Here is a 21,231-nt window from a genome sequence, read left to right as displayed (position 1 = left end):
GGACAGCCTTACTTTTTAAGGCTGTTTGTGGGATGAGGTTGAGGGAGGGGGCTGGTTTAGAGACTTAGGGGTTGGAATGGCTGCTTTCATCCGTCTCTTCTCTCTGTGTAGTGTTTGGGACTCACTGCTCGTGTAAGCAGAGGCTAAGTCCTCCGAGGAGATCCAAGTGTCTAGGCGAGACGTACATCTTCAGTCCAGGTTCCCAGAGGACCAGCCTCAGGACTTGGCCAATAGGCTGTTCCCTTTTCTTTCTTCTGTTATTGATACAGTTCTTAGAAGGGACACACACACACACACACACACACACACACACACACACACACACACACACACGTACTACATGCCCAGCCCATATCCGCCTGCCAACGGAAATGAAACCACAGCCCTCAGTTTCTGAGAGTCCCTTCCTGAGCTTCCAGGCCCAGTCAGCTGCCTAGTCCATTCACTCTCACCCAGAACTTGGGGTTCAGTGGAACTCTGCTGCCTGAACGATGGAGTGGGGGTTGACCTTGCCACCTTCCTCAGGAGAGAATCATTAGCAACAGGCCAGAGTCCAGAGACCCACACGTGGCCTGGGGGTGGGGAGAGGAAACCCCCACTCTTTGGCATTGACAGGGCGAACTTGCTGCCATAGGCAGGCGTTTTGCTTTCAACGTTGAAAGCAGGAGGGGAAGTAGTTTCTATGTTTCTCCTGGTTTCTTTTCCTCCTAACAACTGCTTTAGTCGTGGAAGCCCAGATCTAAGTTCTGAGCCTGTGCAAGCACAGCCTGCCTGCCTGCCTGTCTGTCTGTCTGTCTACATGCCTGTCTGTCTGCCTGCCTGCGTGCCTGGAGGGCTTTGGGTACTCCAGGTCGGTTTGCCTGTAAGGGGCAAGACACAGAACTCAGAACTGCATCCTAACAAACATTATTGGAGGTCTTCATGTCTAGTTTCTAGGGCTCACAGGGCTGTGGGCAGTGAAAAGACAGACTGACAGAGAGAAGATAGACAGACAGACACATAGCTGGATATTACAGAGAAAAGAATGCTGGTTTGGAGTCTTGGTCAAAGGAGGGGTGGAGAGGGAAGGAAACTGTGAGCAGTCACATAGGACTTTCATTAATGTTTAGACTGGTCTGCGTTTCTTTGGAGTTAGAGCATCGATTTGAAATTTTGTGGCCTAAAACCTCCTTGCAGGGAGGATGGGGCTGGAATTATGAGAACTGTCCAGGTGGGTGGGCGTTAATGAAAAAGTTAATAATGATGATGATGATGATGATTAATAATAATAATAGTAATAATAATAATAATAATAATAATAATATCGGAGGTAGGTTCAATTAAAAGGCAAAAAAGACGCCCCTTACTGTGGAGAGGAGCCCTGGGTTGGAGGTGTGTGGCTGTGAGAGCCAGAGGCGTTGCCAGGCTGCTGAGGTGACCATGGAAGCCCTCCAGGTGAAGTGCCTCTCCCTGCTCAGTTTGAATTCTCAATTTCACTTTGCCCCCCCCCCCTGTTTTGCTTTTCAGTTTATTTCCTTTGTCCTTTTTTTTTTTTTTTTTTGACCAAACAATATTTTGACACCCTCTTCCTATTTATGGGTTAGTATTCCTTCTCTGTGTGCGGGACACAATACATCCTTATGTTTCTAAAGGGCTGTTTGCACAGCCCTCTCCTTTGGCTCTGAAATTATGTATATGTAATTGGTAATTAAAGGTGCAAGCTTCTCAATACAAACAGTATTGCTCAATGTTAGATTATTAAAGAGAAAGGAGGCACCGAATAATTACCTTTTACGTCCTGACAAACGGTTTACGGGGATCCAGCCTCTCCCTCGAACCTTCAGCTTGAAGGTTGTGATTACATTTTAACCACGGCAGGGCAGCTTTTCATAAGATAAATCGGTAAATTAATTATGTAACATTGTCTTCAAGCTCCTTTTTAAGTAAACTCCGATTTCTTTTTCAAGTGTAATTAATGGTTTCTGGTCGGCGTGGTAAGGATGGCACCGTTACCTGTTTTTTTTTCCCCCCCTTTCTTTCCCCACGGTTGTTGCTATTAATGATCTACAGACAACAGATTTAGGATTTACACACGTGCGGGGTGTTTCTGAACTGCCGTGTTTTCCGGTGCGTGTCGTCTACATTTAATTCACAGAGGGCCCTGCCTGCCTGCCTTCCGGTAACCACGGGCAGAGACGTTGTGATTCCCATTGGTGGTACCCGGCCTCCTCCCCGAACCGCTCTAGCTGCCCATCCCATCCGCCTCTCCTGCCTCAGGTTCCAAAATCGGTTCTGCTCACGGACTCACCTAGGCCCCCAGCGAGCTTATACCGAGGAAACATGGGACAGTGACTTGCACGTAGCGTTGGGGATGTCACCGACTAGTCTCCTTCAGTGTTCTGTTTAGGCTCTGGCTCATTAACAACCTCGCTGCCACAGAAATGTCTCTTCCTCTTTTTCACCCCCTACAGTTCCTCGGTGCCAATCACTAGCCGTTCCTAATTGCTGGACAGCTTAGACTTTATCTCTCTCCTCAGTGTCAGACCTGTGGCTGTCCCCAGTTCCAAGGAAGACCTGGCCACTTGTCTTCAAGGCTGACACGGAAGGGTCCCAGCCAGAGTCGCCCAGACCCTGAGGGGAACACAGAGCTCCCTTGCTCTCTTCCTTTGATTTATTATGTCGCTTTGCTGCTGAGCCTTCCAAGGATCCCTTGAGGGAGTGGCTGATTTTTTTTTTTTTTTTGAAGCATTTATTAGCTTCAAAATATTTAGGTCCCGTGCCCCTTCCAGAAAAATAACATAAACAACAAAAGGAAGTGTAGTGACTGCTGGAGAAAATTTAAAAACATCCAGCCCCATTGAAAGTGTGGTTTGAGAGCTGCCAAGAAATGATTTTTTTTTTTTTTTTTTGCCGTCTAAAGAGGCCGTTTTCTTTCTTGGAATGGAAAGAAAGCCGACAGAGCTGAAAGGATGGCGGGAAGTTGATGAGGGTCTGGAGTCTGAGCAGGAGCGCAGGGTGCGTGGGGGAAGCCGGCTGCCTCTTCAGTTTGCTTTCCCTTCCCTTCCGTGCCGCTGAGCACCTGCATCTCTTTCTCTGGGCAGGACTGGCTTTCCAACGCCCGTCTGGGTTTCTGTTTCCCAGTTTGGTGCCTGGCCAGGACTCAGGTAGAAGAATGTGAGTAGGAAGCTCATGAATGGGGAGACCCTGAGCATGAATGAAAGGTGCTGGAGAGAAGGCGCAGCTCCAGCTGGAACCAGGGCTTGGGGCACAGCGTTGCTTTCCTACTTTTCATCCAGGCCACCCCTCGGAGTAACGCGGGGCAGCTTAAAGGATGCTGGTGGTCGGCTTCCCAAATCATTAATCCAGGGCAAGAGGCTCCCTGAGTGTGATGCTCAGATACCCACAAGCATGAGAGTTGTCTCCAGCTGATGGTGTGGGGCAGCCAGTGGTGTGTGTGTGTGTGTGTGTGTGTGTGTGTGTGTGTGTGTGTGTGTGTTATGTGTGCACACATGTGTGTTGGGAGATGTTGGCAGGGCATTATTAGGGAGTAAAAAACTATCAATGCTGTTACACTGACCTCGTGGCTATGATGGTGAACTCCAGTCCTGGGGCAGCAGGGGGGGGGATGTGGGGAGCCACAGAGGCTGCCGGTAGAGGGGCTTGTTTCTCAGTGGGAAAGGGTGGAAGGAACCAATCAGTCTGTAACCACCTAAGCCCATCTCTGTCTTCTCTGCCCCTTCCCTGTCTTCTTTCTGTCTCCAGCAGAGGCTGACCATGTGGAGGCTGCCATCCTTGAGGAAGATGAGGGTCTGGAGATAGAGGAGCCGAGCAGCCTGGGGCTGATGGTGGGCGGCCCCGACCCTGACCTACTCACCTGTGGCCAGTGTCAGATGAACTTCCCGCTGGGGGACATCCTGGTTTTTATAGAGCACAAGAAGAAACAGTGTGGGGGCTTGGGCTCCTGCTATGACAAGGTCCTGGACAAAGGCAGTCCTCCACCTTCCTCTCGCTCTGAGCTCAGGAGAGTGTCTGAGCCAGTGGAGATCGGGATCCAGGTCACCCCTGATGAAGATGACCATCTACCGTCACCCACGAAAGGCATCTGTCCCAAGCAGGAGAACATTGCAGGTATGATGTTTGCTTACCTGGGTGGCTTCTGAAGCTGCCTCCCCAGCTGGTCCCACTCCCTAACCTTGAAGTACTGATTCTTGGGAGGTCCAGAGCTTTTCAAGATGACCTCTGGGTCACCATCTGGGGCTTCCCCTTTCTGAGGGTCTGCCTTCCAGGTGATTCTCTGGGAAAGACAGCTGAGGGAGGCCTGACTGTTGTTGTGTATGGCTACTTGGCTTTTGGTGAAGAAACTCTATCTTGTGCTTAATCCAGAAGTGGCCGGAAGTACAAGAAGGGAATTTGGAGGTTGGCTTGGCTCTCTCCTTGTTGGTGATCCTGGCTTAGGCCCTGGCTTTGGAGCCAGGCTCGGTTTGAACTCTGTTATTTCTAACCTGGAAACAGTGGTTTCCTCATCTCTAAGATGGAGTTCAGGAGACCTCCCTCCCCCCTTGTGTCAATTGCTGTAAGGACTCAAGCTGATTCTGAGTGTGGTAATACCTGCTAGGCACATACGTGTGGCATTCATCTACCCTCCTCTCTTTGGACTCAGTTTTCCCTGTTGTGAAAAAAAGGGGGTAGGCCCTCTTTTCACGAGCCTGTTCCCCATTTTGCCTGACCCTCAGGTTGTGGTACTCTGTTGATTTCTAATCCCTTGGGGGAGTCATGGACATTCTTTTTTGGTTGTACCTGGACAGCGGTTCTGTCTACCCGAAGAACACTTGTGGAGCCTCTGCCACAAGTACCAGCAGTGTCCCTCGGTGGGATGTTCTCACTTGGTGACTTTGCTGTGACATGCTGGAGTCTCCGAGGGAGCCTTTGTGCAGTGTGCAGCCCAGAGCTTTTGCTTCCGGGGAATGTGAGAGCCCCGTTCTGCCATGTTCCCTAATAAGACAGCAAGACAAATCTTAGAGCTTTGGGCTGGATATCTCGAGAATTGCATCCCTGTTTCTCTCTTTCGTCAACAGGGAGTGGATAATTCTAGCAGGTCTTGTGCAGTGGTGGAGAAAGGGGGTTCCAGAAGAGCCTGTGCAGGAGAGCTTCTCTTGTGGGGGTGTCTCTCCGGGGGTGCAGCTTTCGAGCACGCAGCCAGATGGAGAAATGTAAAGCCAGTCCCCATGATGTTCGGGTCACGGAGCCCTTGGGACGTGGAGACATGGGGAGGAGCATCACATTGCATCCTCTTAGGTGGTGATACAAAGTATGGGCCAGGGCCTTTCATCACCTAGAGGCACTCCTCAGAGTCACTGCCAGGCCAGCTCCATCATACATGCCACATTTGGGCTCCAGTTTATTCACCTGTGTACTGGGAGAGACTGGACAATCCAAAAACCCTCACAGGCACAGGATGGGCAGTGGGGAGAAACTGTGGGCCAGCTTGGCCTTTGGCTTGGCTTTCTGGTGGGTGTCCCAGTGGGAATCAGGCATGAAAGTCATGGCTGCAGAACCAGGCCCGGGGCAGGCAGTCATGGCCTGCAACACTTCCCCGTTAAAGCAGAAAGGGCGTCTTGTTCCTTGTCTGCGTCGCCAGACGTTCCTCTTGGGCTGGATTTTAAAAGCGCGGGGACGCCTGGTGTCTGCAAGTGCACAGCAGAGGGGCGGCTGGTCCCTACTTGACTTTCATTGGCTGGCCTGGCCTGAAAAAAATCCCCATTCTATGTTGAAGGTCTCTCCCAGTGAGCACCTGTGGATCACTGTGGGGGAAGTTTGCTTAAGAAAGCAACTAAATGGGATTTTTCAAAAGGCAGTTAATTTCCCCACAGCTTGGTCCTTATCCTTCTGCACCCCCACTCCGATTCCCCCCCCCCTACTGTGAATGGCCCACGGTGTTTTTTATTTTTATGCGTGACGAGAGATATCCTTGGTCTGTCTGTTCAGTGGCAGGGCAAGAGAAGCAAGGGAGGAGTGGAGGGTTTCTTCACTCTGGAAGGAAATATGTAAAATAAGCCTTTAGAAGTCCAAAGAGATATGTCTGTTCAAAGCATTTAAAATGTTATTCTAATCAAAGGCACAAAGCATTCTGCGAGCTGTATCACCTGCAACTGGCCATTGCTCTCCTTAAAACCCATCTCACCCTTCCTTCCTACCCCGAGTCTCCTGGTCCTTCCCTACTTGGGTACCAACTTTTTTTTTTCTTCTTTTTCTTTCTTCTTCTTTTTTTTCTTCTTCTTTTTCTTTCTTTCTTTTTTTTCTTTAATAGAAAGAAAAGATTAAAGAATAAAACATCAGTGGCTCAAATGTATAAAGTAATTTAATATGGTGAGAGCATTAATTATTTCAGCTTAATTGAATTCTGAGGACCCTGCAGTCCTTGCAGCTTGGTAGACATGGCCTGTTTGTTATTTCTCTGTAGATTAACAGTACAGGAAACACAGATAACTTTCAGTTATTTATTGTAAAATAAATGTGTCAATTCATGTGTAAAGCAAGCTGCTCAAAGATAATCGAGTCTTTATATTTTAAGAGGGGAGCTAGGCATCCCTGACTCTTCACCCAGGCTTCCGGAAATCCTTATAGCTGCCTGCCGTCCAGGCCCCTGGCACACTGGCCTCCATGGACCCCCTGATCCTGCCTCCAGGCTGTGGGTTCAGGATTCCCTTCCCAGCTGCCCTGGGTCCTGCTTCTGTCTCCACTGGCCTCCCGGCTGGTGAGCAGGTGGCTGCTGATTCTTGGAACTCTGCTCCTAGCTGGCCATTGTGACTGAGTCTATGATGGGGCGGCTGGGACAGTGACATGTTCCGAAGCCTGCAGCCTTCGCTTTGTTCGGGTAGCTTTTCCTCTCAGCCAGACACTTCTAGAAGCAGGGCCCCAGAGATGGATAGAGGTGAGATTCCCCCTGTCCTTAACTATGTCTCCAAGGTGAGAGCAGAGTTGGGATTTGACCACTCATCCAGTCAAAGCTTGGGCTCTGCCCTTCTGCTTCCCCGGGCAAGGCCTTTCTGGAGGTAGCTATAGTTTGTGAACTTTTTGTTGCTTAAAACGAAAGAGCTGTGGCTGTCAGCCTTCCTAACACTGTGACCCTTTAACGCAGTGCCTCGAGCTGTGCTGACCCCCAACCATGAAATTATTTTTGTTGCTACTTCATGGCCATAATTTTGTGACTGTTATGTGATGCAAGCATTTGTGTTTTCTGTTGTCCTTACCTTGAAAGGTTGGCTAGACCCCAAGGGGGTTGTGACCTACAGTTTGAGAAGGACCATGATAGAGGATTAGGAATGTACAGAAAAGATTTTATAAAGCTTGGCTTCTACTGGACATTCATTCATCCACTCATTAACTGAACACCTATGCTGTTTCCCTTGGGGGGGTGTCCCTCATAGGGGCTGTGTGAGGAGATCCAAGCCCTATCCTTGATGTTGGTTGTCGGTGGGACCTCAGCTGGTTTCAAGGCCTGCCTAGGGATGGGTGATTGGAAATAAAGCCTGTGGCTGGGGGTCTGACTCAAGAGTGTAAGGGATGCCTCTGATGACACCCCGTCATGGGATGCTGTGTGGTCCTCGTCACTTTTCCCTGTGGCCTCTCCCTGCCTCTGTTAGGAACTCTGCTCAGGCACTAGATCCGATTGCACCTAAACCGGCCTGGGTCGGGGATGAGGAAATACAGCTTTTGCTAGGGGCGGGGGAGTTGTCGATGGGAGCGGCGGAGAGGAAGGGGCTCACTTATCTGGGGTCTGAAGCCGTGTAGGAGAGACAGGATGTGAGGCTGCGCTCCTTGCCCTACACAGAGTCTGCTTCCTTATCTGTGCATGAAGCTAAGGGTGATTGCAACCTTCGTGTGGGTACCCGGTGAGGCAGAGGGCACAGGCATGTGTGGTGCACCTTTCCCCCGCCTGAGGTCTTCCGTCTAGCCCCACGCTTGCTGTGTTTTTAGGAATGGCTCCCTGGGATCCGTGGAAGCATCACCTGGGTTCCGAGACTCACACTCCAGATACAAAGGCAGGGTGAGACGGGTGAGGGCTCATGCCCACCCCTCTCTCTAGTGTCATGTGGTGACATTCATGCAGCATCTCATCCTGCACATGGGATGGGGACCATGGCGTCCCTTGGGCTGAATCCAGGTACCTTTCCTCCAGCTGGTCAGAGGGTGAGTCACTACTTTTCCAGCCTCAGTTTCCCCCAGCACCCACTCTTGAGCCTCCTGCAGAGAGGACTGAATGAAATGAGCCCTAGGATACACCACATTAAGCAGGTCAAGTCAGAGACAGACGGTGGGGCAGAGGAGAGCATGCGCCAGGCTTAGCAGTAATAGGAACCCTACTCTCTCAGTCTTGGAGCTGAGTCTGGCCCTCTCGATGGATTCTACTCTCTCCTTAGAAATTCCTTAGATAGCCTCCAGAGGAAATTTGCTTTTTCATGTTATCACCTTGCCCACACCCGGAAGGAGGCCCAGCAGGGAGGATACTGTTCCTCATGCTGTCTTTTCCTTCTCTCTCAATGAAAAAACAGAACAAAAAGAGGACATGGCTGATCCCAAAGGGGCTGAGGTTTTCATTTTAGATATAAGAGGAGGAAACAGGCAGAGACAGAGACATCTGGGAAAGTCCAGAGAGAACGTGATTAGACCAAGTCAGGCCATGAGGAGAGAGACAGAGCAAGAGAGGAACCATCACCCAAGAGGGGCAGTCTTGGCCAAGAGACTGGCGTAGCCAAAACAGCTGAGTTATATAGGGGCCAGAAAAGCCAAGGGGAAGAGAAGGCCCGGTCCGGTCCCTGGGCAGGAGAAGTTTAGGGTAAGGCTATGCCATCCAGGAAGACCCTGTCACAGATAGGGACTGAGGGTTGCTGGGAGAATATGGCAGCCAGAGTCTACCTTGTCAATGGGCGTCTCAGCCAGTTGTCCTGGGTTTGAGACCTAACACTCCGCTAACCTCAGATGTCAGTTTTCTGAAATATGAGATCGAGGGTAGTAGTGACAGGAGGTGGCAGATCCCCAGTTTGGAGGCGACAGGTGGCTATCACAGTGGTGTGTGTGCTCCTTAGAAGCCTGAGCAGGGGCCCAGGATGAGCCTGTAGAGAGTCCTTGTATAGACAGGGCTTGGTCTATGGTCTCAAACTCACTGCTGGAGGAAAGGGGTCCTGGTGAGTCCCACGATTTACATGCTGCTGTGAGAATATTCGCTGCAGGCTACAGAGAAAACTCATTGTGAAAAAACGAAGGCATTACTTTGGATGTGGGAGAAAGAAAATAAGTGTGTTGTGCTGGAAGCTGGAGATAACCCTGCTCGCAGGACTCCTCAAAACCCTGTGTTTCATCTAGTTGGCGTTGCTGTTTTCCCTCCAAATTAAGACGGGTTAAATCCATGCATACTGTGGTATGGATTATCTCTCTTTTTTTACTGTTAAATCTCAGCAACTAATTATTAGTTCTGTCTGCCCATATTCTTCCGTCCGAGGGACAGAACCCAGGGTGAAGATGGGGGGTTGGGTGCTGGTGGTCTGACCTCGGGGCTCAGGATGGGATGTCTGCTGGATGGTCCGGACAGAGGTCATGCCTGGCTCTTCTCACTGTGCTCGATGGGTTTCCGGACTTAAATTTCAAACCTCCGAATTGATATAGCTAATCCTGTACTGAACTGGGGCTTTGAAGGTTCTCGGAGACGTTGAAGGACTCGCTACTGTAGACATATCGAAGGGGAGTCAGTCCGACCCGATTGGCCTGGCTCACTTGGGTAGATAGATGTCTTTAGAGAGAGGGAAGTCTGTCATTTCCTTGGCAGACCTGGGAGGCAGCAGGCAGTACCTCTGTACTCCATCTGGGATGATATTTGAGTCCTGTATTAATGTCAGGATGTAGCCAAAAATCCTCAGGCCCCTAAAACTTGACCCTTGAATGTGAAGGCTTTGGAGAGAGGCTTTGGCAGCCGAGTGAGGTGTGAATTTCCATGGGACTGGGTTGGAAAAAATTTTTTTTCATTCATGAACATGTTTTATTTTTATTTTATATCCAATGTTGCAGCTACTTGCAACCCCACAAATCCAAGTCATTTGTTTTATTTTGTAAAATTGAGGGTTTGGACAAATCTGGATACTCCTGGGAGTCTCAGTCCCCTGTCACAACTGAATATACTCTTTGCTGCCTTCCAGGACGGGCCGTTTACTGTGAATTTTATTTGGTGTTGTATGTCTGCACACCCAGCCCCTAGACCAGTAGCTGTTGTCACAGGGCCACTCAGAGGAAGGCTGGCCGCAGAGGCGGTGCTGGGAGAGCTGTCAGTGCCACCACAGACTTGGAGGCTTGTCTGAACTTAGCTCTGAGTGACCCTGACTCAGGACAGAGGTAGCTGTCCGTCACTTAGCTAGCCATCACTGCTTAGTCTGGGGGCCACTTGTCTCCCAGAGAGGGTACCATTTCACCTGTGACAGGCACAGTCTCAGTTCTGAGGAACAGTTCAGCATTTACTGGATTTTACAGACACTGGCCTGTTAGAAGGATATCTCCCAACCCCTCTAGGTGTGTACCTTTATTTGCTAGTGGCATATGCAAATTGTCCCATTCTTAGAGAAGCAGCTTGAGGAGGGAGGAGAGAGAGAGAGAGAGAGAGAGAGAGAGAGAGAGAGAGAGAGGGTGAGAGAGAGAGAGAAACTTGGCTTTGGTGGGGGGGGGGAATTTAACCAGTCTGTTATTGCTTTTTGTTTGTTTGTTTGACAGTAGCTAGCAGTTGATGAGAGTATTTCTTTGTGTGTGTGTGTGTGTGTGAGAGAGAGAGATAGGGTTCGTTGATGGTGCTGTTGTTAGTTTTATACAAAGCTGGGGGGAGGATGTGTGTGCTCAGGACCATGTAAACAAGACCTCTGGTCCCCCTGGGTCATCTTTTCACCCGAGGTTGAGGCTTCTGTTGTTGGGTCTTTAATTTAATGCATGACTATTTAGTATGTGCTGAATGCCTCTATTTCCAAGGGCCTTGTAAAGATTAAGCCTCTGTTTGATCTTACAAACACCTGCGTGCCGGAGGAGCTAACTGGAGCCCCACTTTACAGACGGGGAAAACAAGCAGAGATGTGGTCCTCTTCGATTCTTGGGTCTATGTGTTATCTCTCTCGTCATCTCTGTCCTCTAAACGTTCTAAATCTTCTATCACTTTTGTTTTTGTGGGAGAGGAAACAGTCAGGGCAGGGCCTAAGTCTGTGGGTGGTTCGTTCGCTGCAGCCTGGCTTCTGCTCCCTGCCCCGGAAGGAGTCTGCGCTCGGTCATCTCCTCCTGTGGGACGCAGTGGGTTCTAGCTAAGTTAGGTCCAGGCCTTTTGCTCCTAACTGGGCAATAGGTGCTGTCTACTGGAGGCCGTTCTGAGAGGAAGTAGGGTCTGGAGGACAGTGCCCCCTTGTTGTGTATATATCTGTGGTCATGTGCCCATTGCTGGCTGTTACCCCAACAGTAGAACCATAACCACCAGGTGGCTTCTGGGTCCAAGGAGTGGAGGCTCAAATGGATGGGATCTGAGGCCTGGAAGGAGTATTCTTGTTATGTGACCTTGACTAGGCTCATTCCCTCTCTGGCTCCCTGTTTTCTAAGTTAAAATGTGAGAAGGGGTGTTAGGTGGGGTTTGGGGAGGATCACCAGTTCTGGGGAGGGAAAGATTGGACCTCAGACCCGGGATGGTATCTGTGGCTTCCTGGATACCTGGAGCCGGACCCAACAGTAAGCTGTTTAGATGTGCCTCCCAGACCAGGGCAATCCCACCCTGACCCCAAAACAGCCACACCTAAGGATTTGTCAGCATAGCTGTTGTCCCTGGGCTAGAGCCAGGGGGCAATTCCCATGACTTTCAGGTTGTTAGTGTGGCCTTACAGAGACAGGGCAGCTGTGGGTGTAGGGGTCAGTGCTTAAATACAGAGCCGTGTAAAATGGCTGCAGCCCCAGTGCCTGGGCTACATCTCAGGGATGACACAAATTAGTCCTAGTTAGGGTCCAGGAAGAATAAACCTGTTTTCCCTCAAACCGTCTGAATGGCTTCCTTTCAGTTGTTCCAAGACAGACCAGATTTCTGGAGAGGGTAGGGATCCAGTTAGGGATGGCCCTTCAGGTTAGAGGCCAGGTCGGGCCAGAGGTCCTGAGTTCAATTCCCAGCAACCACATGGCAGCTCACAACCATCTGTAATGGGATCTGATGCTCTCTTCTGGTGTGTCTGAAGACAGTGATAATATGCCCACATACATGAAATAAATAAATCTTAACAAAAAAGGAGTGCCCTCCCTTAACATTTCCCACCTCCAGCAAATAACTGGAAGACCGTCGGCGGGTCCTAGACCAGAACTAAGTTCTTTTTTGGGGTCTGCCCCACCCCCACCCGAGTTCAAAGCTTCCCAATTAAGGGACCCAAACTGTGCGGTCTTCCCTCCGTCACTGGCTTGTTAAACTTTCCCTGTAAACCAGGCGACTTCATTCGCTGGGAAGGGGGAAAAAAGGCATGTAATTTTCCTGACCTGGCTTTTGCTTTGTGGAAAATGGGGAAAAAAGAGTTTTGTAAACAGTCTGTGGAGCCGCAAAGGAGGTTGGGGTCAGTATACTGCAGTTGTAGGGGTCTGAAAAGTGGCCCTTGGTTGTGGTAGTGGTCCCTAAGGTTTCAGGGTGTTTTGAGGCCTAAGGGGGGAATCTGGAGTGGGTAAGGACATCAAAATCTTCCCCATTCTGACTTTGAACTTCCTCAGGCTCTTGCCACAAGGCGCTACTCATGCAATTTCTCTTGCGCCCGGAACGAGCAACTTGAAAGACTCATCTCCTTTCCCGCCTCTGGTCGCCAGCAGCCCCTCCCCCACCCGGCCTCTGGTCCTCCTCTAGACTCCGAGAGAGGGGACCGGGACTGTGCTCCTCGGCCTGGTCCACGTGGTGTGTGTGCATCTTCAGAATTGAAGGGCACTTGGAAGTTTGGACCGACTGACACCAGATCATTCAGCAGGAGAACACAATGGCCTCCCTTGGAGCCGGCCGCGCTGTACTCTGGGCCGGACACAAGTGGGATGTGCATCCCTACACCTTGGTGACTGCACCCGGGCCTCCCTGGCTGCCGGTGACCGTCCCCTGGTCCCGCCGGGTCGTCTGGGGATCTCCGCTGCGCAGCTTTCTTTCGGGCCTTGGGACTCTCCAGGTCCTCCTTGGGCCATTTCTGCCCTCCCTCCTCGCCGGGGACGTTGATTGAGCCCTGGGCGGGAGGAGAGCGGGGCCGGGGCCATGCATAATTCCTGGGCTTAATGGAGCAGCTGCCCGCGCGGGGCGGGTGCAGACGCAGCTGACCCTGCAGCCGTCTGGCCTCGCGGGGCAGGCGCGCTCCTTTCTTCCCTGTCCCCTTCGGCCGGGGTCGGAGGAGTGGGTGGGGGCTGGGCGAGCCGAAAGGCCACTCCTGGGGGATGGGTCCATCTTTCGAGCTTCCATTCTTGCAACTTTTTGCTTTGGGCTTGGGGGATGGGGTAAGGGGCATGGAGTCGTAGCCGCTCGGACCGGCTCCTTGCAGGAGTTGCAGTGCGAGTTTCCGCAGAACGCGCCAAAGTCCCAGACTATTTTTCCTTCTTCTTTTATGTGCCCCTTGCTCCACCCCCACCTCCACCCCGGCACCTTGGCGGCCCCCAGTCCAGCCGCAGTCCAGCAAGCACGCCGCTGGCTCCACGCCAGCACCTTTCCCGGGCTGCAGGAGAGGGTTGGAGGCGGGGACCCAAGGTCAAGGGCGGGAAGGCCGCCCGCCTTGGGGCCCTTTGTGCACAGGCTGCCCTTCCCCCACCGCTCGCCCCCTCTCTGCCCACCGTGCGGGCGCCAAGTCGAGTGACCCCTGGCTAGAGGGATTGTATTTCAGAAGCTCCTGGAAGCTGCCACCCGGAGGGCAGTCCTCAGCCCTTGTGACTTTTGTCCTGGCTCCTGGGGCCGCCCGGGGACTCCCCCCACCCACCTTTGCTGCTATCGCTCAGATGGGATCTTAAGCTCACCTTGGCCTAAGGATCCAGGTGAGACCGGAAGGCAGGGGCCTGAGTTCCCTTCTGCAAGCTAGAGTTCCAGCAGCGCAGCCAGGCTTGCCCCACAGTGGGAGTGCAGGACCTACTGTTTCAGAGGGAAATCTTGGGGCTGTGACTTTGAAACACTCGGGGACAAAGGTTTTCTCAATAGTTTGGGAATGGAACCCGTCACTGCAGTGGGGTGGGGGAGCACGGAATTACTCGTAATGGAGTTAGCCCCCTCCTCAACCATTACCACTTCTTCCCATTCCCCTGGGGAGAATTCGTATGCAAATGTCACCTTGCTAGATAGAATTCCGGTCCTGTGCCTTAAAAATTGGCCTCACAGTTGAAGCTCTCCAAGAGCTGGAGAAAACAGTGGTGAAACATTCCGGAGCTGGTGCTCAAAAAAAAAAAAAAAAAAGTGTGTTGCTTGCCTGTGGAAGACAAGGCATTCGTCTTACCTGCGACATCTTTTGCAACATAGGGTTGGGCCCAATCCTCTGTTCTCCATTATGCAGAAATAGGTCTGAGCTAGCTAGAATCAATGCATTAGAACAGTAGGTAGCCAAGATGGTTTAAAAATGTGCGCTCATGTGTACTTAAGGTCTGGGCCTGACTGGGCTGTGCCTTCTGCCCTCTCTGGGTCCTGTGTCAACAATGCCTTCCTGGCATTTTGAGAGAAAGTTGATCTTCAAAGTGTGTGTGGGTGGGGGGGGGGTGGGACAAAAAACTAAAACGTACTGGTTCAGCTAATCCAAACTTCGAACTGGCTTTTCTGGTGGAGTGTGAAGGTTCTTGTCAATTTATTTGTTGAAAAGCCTTGGGGAACAGTAAGTCGTTCCCTGGAACGGAAACCCGCCAGTCCTGGACAGGAAGGGTTTCTCTCTGCCCGAACTTGCTCCTGGATTTCTCAGACGTCCATTTATGACAGTTCCAACAAGACAGAAACTGCCTTTTGATATCTGTAAATACGGCTAAAGATCACAACCCTGCCTTCAAAATGGGCTGAGAGGAAAAGGCCAGTTCTGTGTCTGATGAATATTTATGTGCCTGGGTTCCCTTACAGAATGAAATATGAAACACTGTGTGTGTGTGTGTGTGTGTGTGTGTGTGTGTGTGTACATCCTAGCTCTCTTCACAGTCAGGGAGATGAGCATTCAGTGTCTTCAGATGCTCACTGTGTGAGAGGAGGGCCCCCTGTTCATGCTTAATGGCCCCCACCCCAAGGAGAAGGGCAGCTTCCCATCTGTCCTTTCCTTAGTTTGACAACTCCAAAGTAATTTAAAAAATGATACATGATCCCACTTCCCCCCACCTCCTCTTGATTTAAGGCTTAAGGCTTCACACTGTAAGGTTTTCCTTTAGGGCAGGACGCCCCCCCCCCCCCCCGTGCCGTCCTTTGGGGTAAGGGTGTGTGTGTAGATCTTTCATGTCTCACAGTCGGGAGTGACAGAGTGCTGGCTGGCTATGTGGTTCTGAGCCCTGAGCTGTGTCCTCGGGGCACAGGTGGCTTTCTTGGCTTTGTTTGGGAGCCTCGTGTGGGAGGTGTGCATGGAAACCAGAGCCCTCCGTCGGCTGTATCTCCTGGCAGTTCAACCACTGGGGCCGGCAGCTGAAGCGGCGGAAAAGGATGCCAGCAGCAAGCCCAGCGTCTTCACTTTTACTGCTGGGAGAGATCTCTTGTAGGGTTTCCTACAGAGCCTCTGCCCTGGATGGCACCTGCACCCCACTCAGGCATCTGATAAATATTTGTTGCTCTTGGAGCATCAGGTGCCACCTCAGGGCTTAGGCACTGGGGTGGAGACTGGGCCCTTTGGCACACAGCCTGGCCTGTCCTCCAACAGTGTAGGGCCAGCCAGTCCCTCAGATGGTGCCTGTGTCTGTAGGATGGGGACGTGTGGTTTTTACCTACCCCATCTATAAAGGAACAGAAGCCAGTGGAGCAAAGCTAAGGCTGATTTCACAGATACCACGCCAGTGAGACTTATTGTTTGGGCCCTGGGGGCGGGGTGACTAATTTGCAAAGAGGAAAGGAATCCAACTGCTGGTTGTATAGGGTGTTGTTTTTAATGTAAAGAGGAAGCATTTGGGGGCTTTGGGGAGAGGCTTAAGGCATACCACAAAAAAAAACCCCTCCCTCATCTCCATTCACTTAGGAGCCCTCCTCTCTAGCTCCCCACCTCCAGCTCCTTATTTTTAGGGAACCGCTGTGTGATTCATTAACTTAAAACCCTTGGCCTGAACAGCCCAGAAAATATCCTCTCCCTTTTTTGATACTAGATTCTGGCCATGGCAGGATAGGGAGCAATTTGGGGGTGAGGGTGAGGGTGAGGGGGGATGGGATACAGACTTGGGGGAAATGTATACAGCAGGCAGCCTTTAAATGTAAATGCATAGCCTTGCTCTGTGCAGGTGTAAAGGGACTCAGATCGCTATTTCCTTCCCCTGCCTCCCCTAAGCTCACAGGGAGAAGCAGACCTCCGGTGGCCTGCAGGGGGCCAACAGTTTACCTTTTTGTGTTGTTGCAATTTTTTTTATTATTATTCAAAGAGGCTTGTTTTCTTTTCCCTCTGCAAATACTGGGTGACTTGAATTTAAGTTTTAATAATAACCTCTTGCTGGACCGAAAGCCTCCAGGCCAGTCCTTTTTTTTTTTTAAAGGTACTCGGATGACCTTGCTGTGTATCTGAAGTGTTTGTCAGCTTGGGCTGGGGTTTTGGATGGGCTTTGTGTGCGTGCACTCTCAGTACCCCTGTATCGAAGATAGGCTAGGTCTGTATTCTAGGGTAGGCTTGTAGCCAGGTGTGCGGTAGCTGTAATTGAAGGCAGACCTGAGTGAGTTGTGTGGGCGTGCAAGGACGCACAAGGGAGGTATCAAGGTTCCAGGTTCTCTCTGTCACTGAATCTGGCATGGAAACATCTCCTGACTCCACAGAGGCCAAACCCTGTGTGGAAAAGCCTGGGAGCAGCAGAGATCCTAGGAGCCTCTGCACATTCTGTTTACAGGAGCGGGACCTGCTGCATCTTTTGTTAGTGGCAGTTCCTTAATTAACCCGCAGATTAGGGCTGCCTTCATTTGACACGTACATATATTTTGGGGTATAACATTCTTGTTCTCCTCAAAACTCTAACCGGAACCGCTCAGGAGCCTCCCCGGGGAGCTATGGCCTCTTCTCTCCCTCTTGTCTTCCCAGCTTTTCCCTTCCTGTTCCCTCCTACCCACCCTTCCCTTAAACCCAAGTGGGCTTGTAGCTGAGTGAAGGACCGGCGTGTTACACACAGCTAAATAAATCATGTTTACGCTTGGCGTTCTTGGTAGTGAAAAAGCTGTTGGCTGTTTCCACTTCCTTATTTCTCAGCATTTGCTTCCTACCTGTTTTTGAGCCCATGCCCAGAAATAGTAGTTTTGTCAAATGAGGGGATAATGCCAGCCAGCCTTTCCTGCTGCCAAGGAAGCTGCTGGATTTTTCAAAACAGAGTGACGTTTTCTTAGTGACACTGATTTTTTCCCCCCTCAAAGAAATTAGGGTGTGGAATAAGGGGTATTTAAAATGCACATGGATGGGGGGAAGCTTTCTAGTCACTTCTACTCAGGGCTTGTAGCAGGCAAGGCTAGAGAAGAAAGGTCTGGGTTTTTGTTGTTCCGTTCTCCCTGGGCTGCAGACACCCGTAGGAGGTGCAGAGACTGTTCTGAGCCGGGAGAGCTGATTCAAGTTTCTTCTTTTCAGTCCCAAGACTTCATTTTCTCAGATTTGGAGATTCGGTGCAGTGATTTTTTTTTCCCCCTCTTTCTTTCCTTCTGTTCAGTTTGGGTCTGTTTAGTTCCGGAAGCTTCTGGAATGGTACTTGCATTCTTTCTCTGAGGTACCAGTTAAGAACGTCACCCTGGGCTGGGCTGGGAGCTTGTCGGCACCCGGCTGACAGTCACTGCTTCTGTTCAGCACGAGCTGCACAGGTCTCCCGCCTCTGCCTTTCACCCATGAGGCTGCTTTGGGGGCATGTGAAAAAGTCACTTTTGTGATGGGTCCTGTCTGCCAGGCAGAGGGCTTCCTGGATAATCAAAGCCAAGTGCAGGCTTGTGGATTAAAAAACAAAACAAAACAAAAAACTCTAAAGGAACGATTTCAAAAAACATGTAAATGGCAGATAAACAGTCCACTCCTGGAGGAAGGTGAGACCTGTTTTCTCTGGGAGATTCCAGCAGGAATTCTGTCCATGGTCAAGTACATCAGCCCTGCTGTGAAGATGGCCAGGAAAAAGAATTACAATAAAACCAAAGTAGGCATGCTATGGTCTTCCACAATTTCTAATGGAAATATTTTGTAGTAAAGATGATATTTCCATTGAGGACTGGGCTGCCAGCATCTTTAATTACATTAAATAGTGGTATAAACCTCAGCTGAATGTAAATCTCCGCTACGTCCGCTGCTGCAGATAGATTGACTCATGCGCATCAATGTTGCCAGTGTTAACGGGATAGCCACCTTTATTAAATTAATCCCACGAAGTGTTAATTCTTATATATTTCGTGTGCACACACCCCACATGACCTCATGTGTTAGAAGATGAAAATGAATTTCACGTCAAAAAAAAAAAATTAAAAGGGTGACTGTCAGACTGCTTGGTTCCCCCCTTAAAAAGAAATGGGTGATTTTTTTTTTTTCATTTTTAAAATATTTTACTTATTTATTTTTTTGCCATCAAATGCTACTAGGCTGAAAAGCAGGCTCACAATATGGGTATTAAATACCATTCACGTACAGAAAACTGAGGTAAAGAGACGACTTGGTTGGAAGTAATTACAGGCCTGCTCAGTTCTTTAGTCAGTGACATTTCAGACCTAGCTTAGAAACATAAAGAGACAGAAAGAGCCTGCCCTTATGTGAGGCAAAGCCTTCAACCCCACGTACAAAGAGATGGCAGTGTGGAAGTCAGTTAAATCTGGAGGAGAGCTGGGTTTAAAAAAATTCTAATAAGGGAGATCAATTGCTCATAACTGACACATTCAATACAAATAAAGCATGCCGTTAAAGGCTAGCTGGGAGGGACCCTCTTTATGGTTGACACCCCCCCCCAACTTTCTCTTTACCAAGTTTACTTCTATTCCATCTGAAACAAGAAACCCTTCCAACCCGGGGGCTGGGAGTTCACTTCTGTCTGGGGTTTTAGGGTCCAGTCTGTAGATGGGTGGCTGTGCTGACTTGCCTCACCTGGGTAGCCCCCCGCACCCCCCTCCCCAGTGTGCACCTTCAGTGTGCTCCTAGTCCTGGGCTGGAGTCGCTGCTCTAAACCCGTGTTGGTCCTTTCCTTTCGTTCTTTTTATCGGCCTGCACTGGGTTTCACCCCCTACCCCCCAATTTTCCAGGATCCCCACAGTTCAGACTTGCATCTCCTCTCTCCTTATTCTGTTTTCCCCAAGCAGAAGCTAAGGCTGGAGCTCCTGGCCCCTTCTAACCACAACGAACTCCAATCCTGAACTCAGCAGCTTCGCACCTTATTTTTGTGCAGGATCAGATTTTTGACCAGGGACAAGTTCAGTGTTTGCCGGTTATCATGTCAGGCCCAACAGAGTCCTTCGTTTAAAACTCCCAGGAGGCCCCAAATCTGACAATTCATTTCCTGGGTTAGTTCCCTCTGGTCACGTGACTTGTTTTCACTATGGATTTCCTCTCGACTCCGCCTCCCTGAGCTGTTAAGGAAAGAAACAGGGGAGCTGATGAGGGGCGCAGGAGGGAGCTTGGCCTTGGAGTCCCATCCTAAGTTTTATTTGTGAAAGGACAGAAGGGTCCTGACCTGTGTCAGGCTCTTTCTTGGAATGCAAACAATGTACTGGGCTGTTGACTTCCAGTTGTAGGCGCTATCTTCCTGGGCTCTGGGCCCGTGCACACATGTGGTAAACTGTTTGTTCTGGAGGCAAAACCAAGATGAAGTTTCTGAAGTATTTGATGGACTTGGATTGGAGGGCCGGGTCTCATAAGGGCTGATGCGGCCACGCAGCTTTAGGATAAAAGGCCTAAGGTGGGAAACAGGGGCTTCCTTTGCATTGGCTATTTTTATAGGTAAGATTAGAGAGTCTTTCAGCCCCAGCTTTGTCCTGGCCCCTGTAGACTGCAGGTAGATGCCTTAACCTGTCCATGTTTCTGACACACATGTATGTGCATGCTCCTGGTGCATGCTGGCGTCTCTAGCTTCTCTCTTTCTGTCACAGATGTGCTCACCCGTGTTTCTCTAGTTAAACACATGGCCTCCTCCTCCGGGGTCCCTAGGCCCTCTCATTCCCAGAATCCTGGACCCTAGTTTGGTGGGTTAAGCCTGCCACGATCACAGTTAATGAGCGATATTTACTGTTCTGCACGCAGCAGCCCGAAGCTACCGGGCTCAGGCTTTTGCAGCCGGTGAATGTGACCAACTTGCGTCCTGCCAGTTCCAAGAGCTCCAGGCTCCCTAAAGAGAAGCAAAAGAAAAGGTTCCGGTTTCCAGTTTCCTCAGCAGGTGTCCATCTGGGGGTTGGAGGGTGATGCTCATAGGACTGACTGTTCAGCTCCTCTACCTCACCCTGGGCAGATCTGAGGGGATGCTTCAGAGTCATATGACACCTTAGTGACCTGTGGACTATCCTCCCGATCCGTCCTTGGAGCCTTTGGAAGCTGGTGGAAGATTCTGGAACAGGTGGTGTAGCTTCACCTGGCTTTGGGTACCTACTTGCCCCAGGGATTTCAGCAGCTTCTTGTCTTGAGGAAGTTAGGGTTGGCAGTCATTGAAACAAATGCTCCTGGACTTTGGGAAGTGGCACCGCTGGGTACCAGCTTTGATTGCTAGATGCAGCTGCCAGAGAGGATGGTCTCTTTTCCAACACTGGCAGGAGGCAGAACTCAGGTTTTGGTGTGCCGTCAGAGGGCACAACCCTTTCTCTGCACCCCTTAACCCTTCCCTGGGCCGCCTGTCAGGGAGTTAAAACTGTGATGGTCTTTGGCAGTTACAGGGATGCCAGATGAGGAAGGAGCTTGGGGGAAGGCAGCCTGGCTCAGGATCCAGAAGATGTGCTGCTTTTTCCTAGGGTGCCTCTGAGCCTTCTCATGCTGGCTGCAGGGAAGGTGTCCAGCTGTGCACATGGGGCTGTGAGTGGTGTCCCCGTGTGGTCATTTCAGGAAGAGGTAGTAACAGTAGTTTCAGGCTCAGACAGGAGCAGTTGCCTGTGGTCCTCCAGGCTGTGGCTGGCCATTT

The 21,231-nt window shown here is 50.6% G+C and overlaps 1 protein-coding gene across 5 annotated transcripts in view; it reads left to right on the top strand.

The window, feature by feature from the left end:
- The window catches only part of BCL11B (BCL11 transcription factor B), a gene marked incomplete at both ends in the record, with an annotated part of 85,688 nt that overhangs the window by 9,416 nt on the left and 55,041 nt on the right, over positions 1 to 21,231 (top strand). For 2 of the 5 annotated variants that reach the window (XM_080908099.1, XM_080908097.1), the window contains one exon: positions 3,745 to 4,107. The exons of 1 other annotated variant lie outside the window; for it this stretch is intronic. In XM_080908099.1, coding sequence (XP_080764225.1) covers positions 3,745 to 4,107 — 363 coding nt within the window. Of the gene's footprint in view, positions 1 to 3,741; positions 4,108 to 21,231 lie in introns of all 5 variants that reach the window. 2 more of the 5 variants (XM_080908098.1, XM_080908096.1) reach the window with 1 other exon arrangement.

The sequence above is a fragment of the Micromys minutus genome (assembly GCF_963924665.1).
Source record: "Micromys minutus genome assembly, chromosome: 1".
NCBI lineage: Eukaryota > Metazoa > Chordata > Mammalia > Rodentia > Muridae > Micromys > Micromys minutus.
This window is presented reverse-complemented; position numbering and strand designations above follow the sequence as displayed.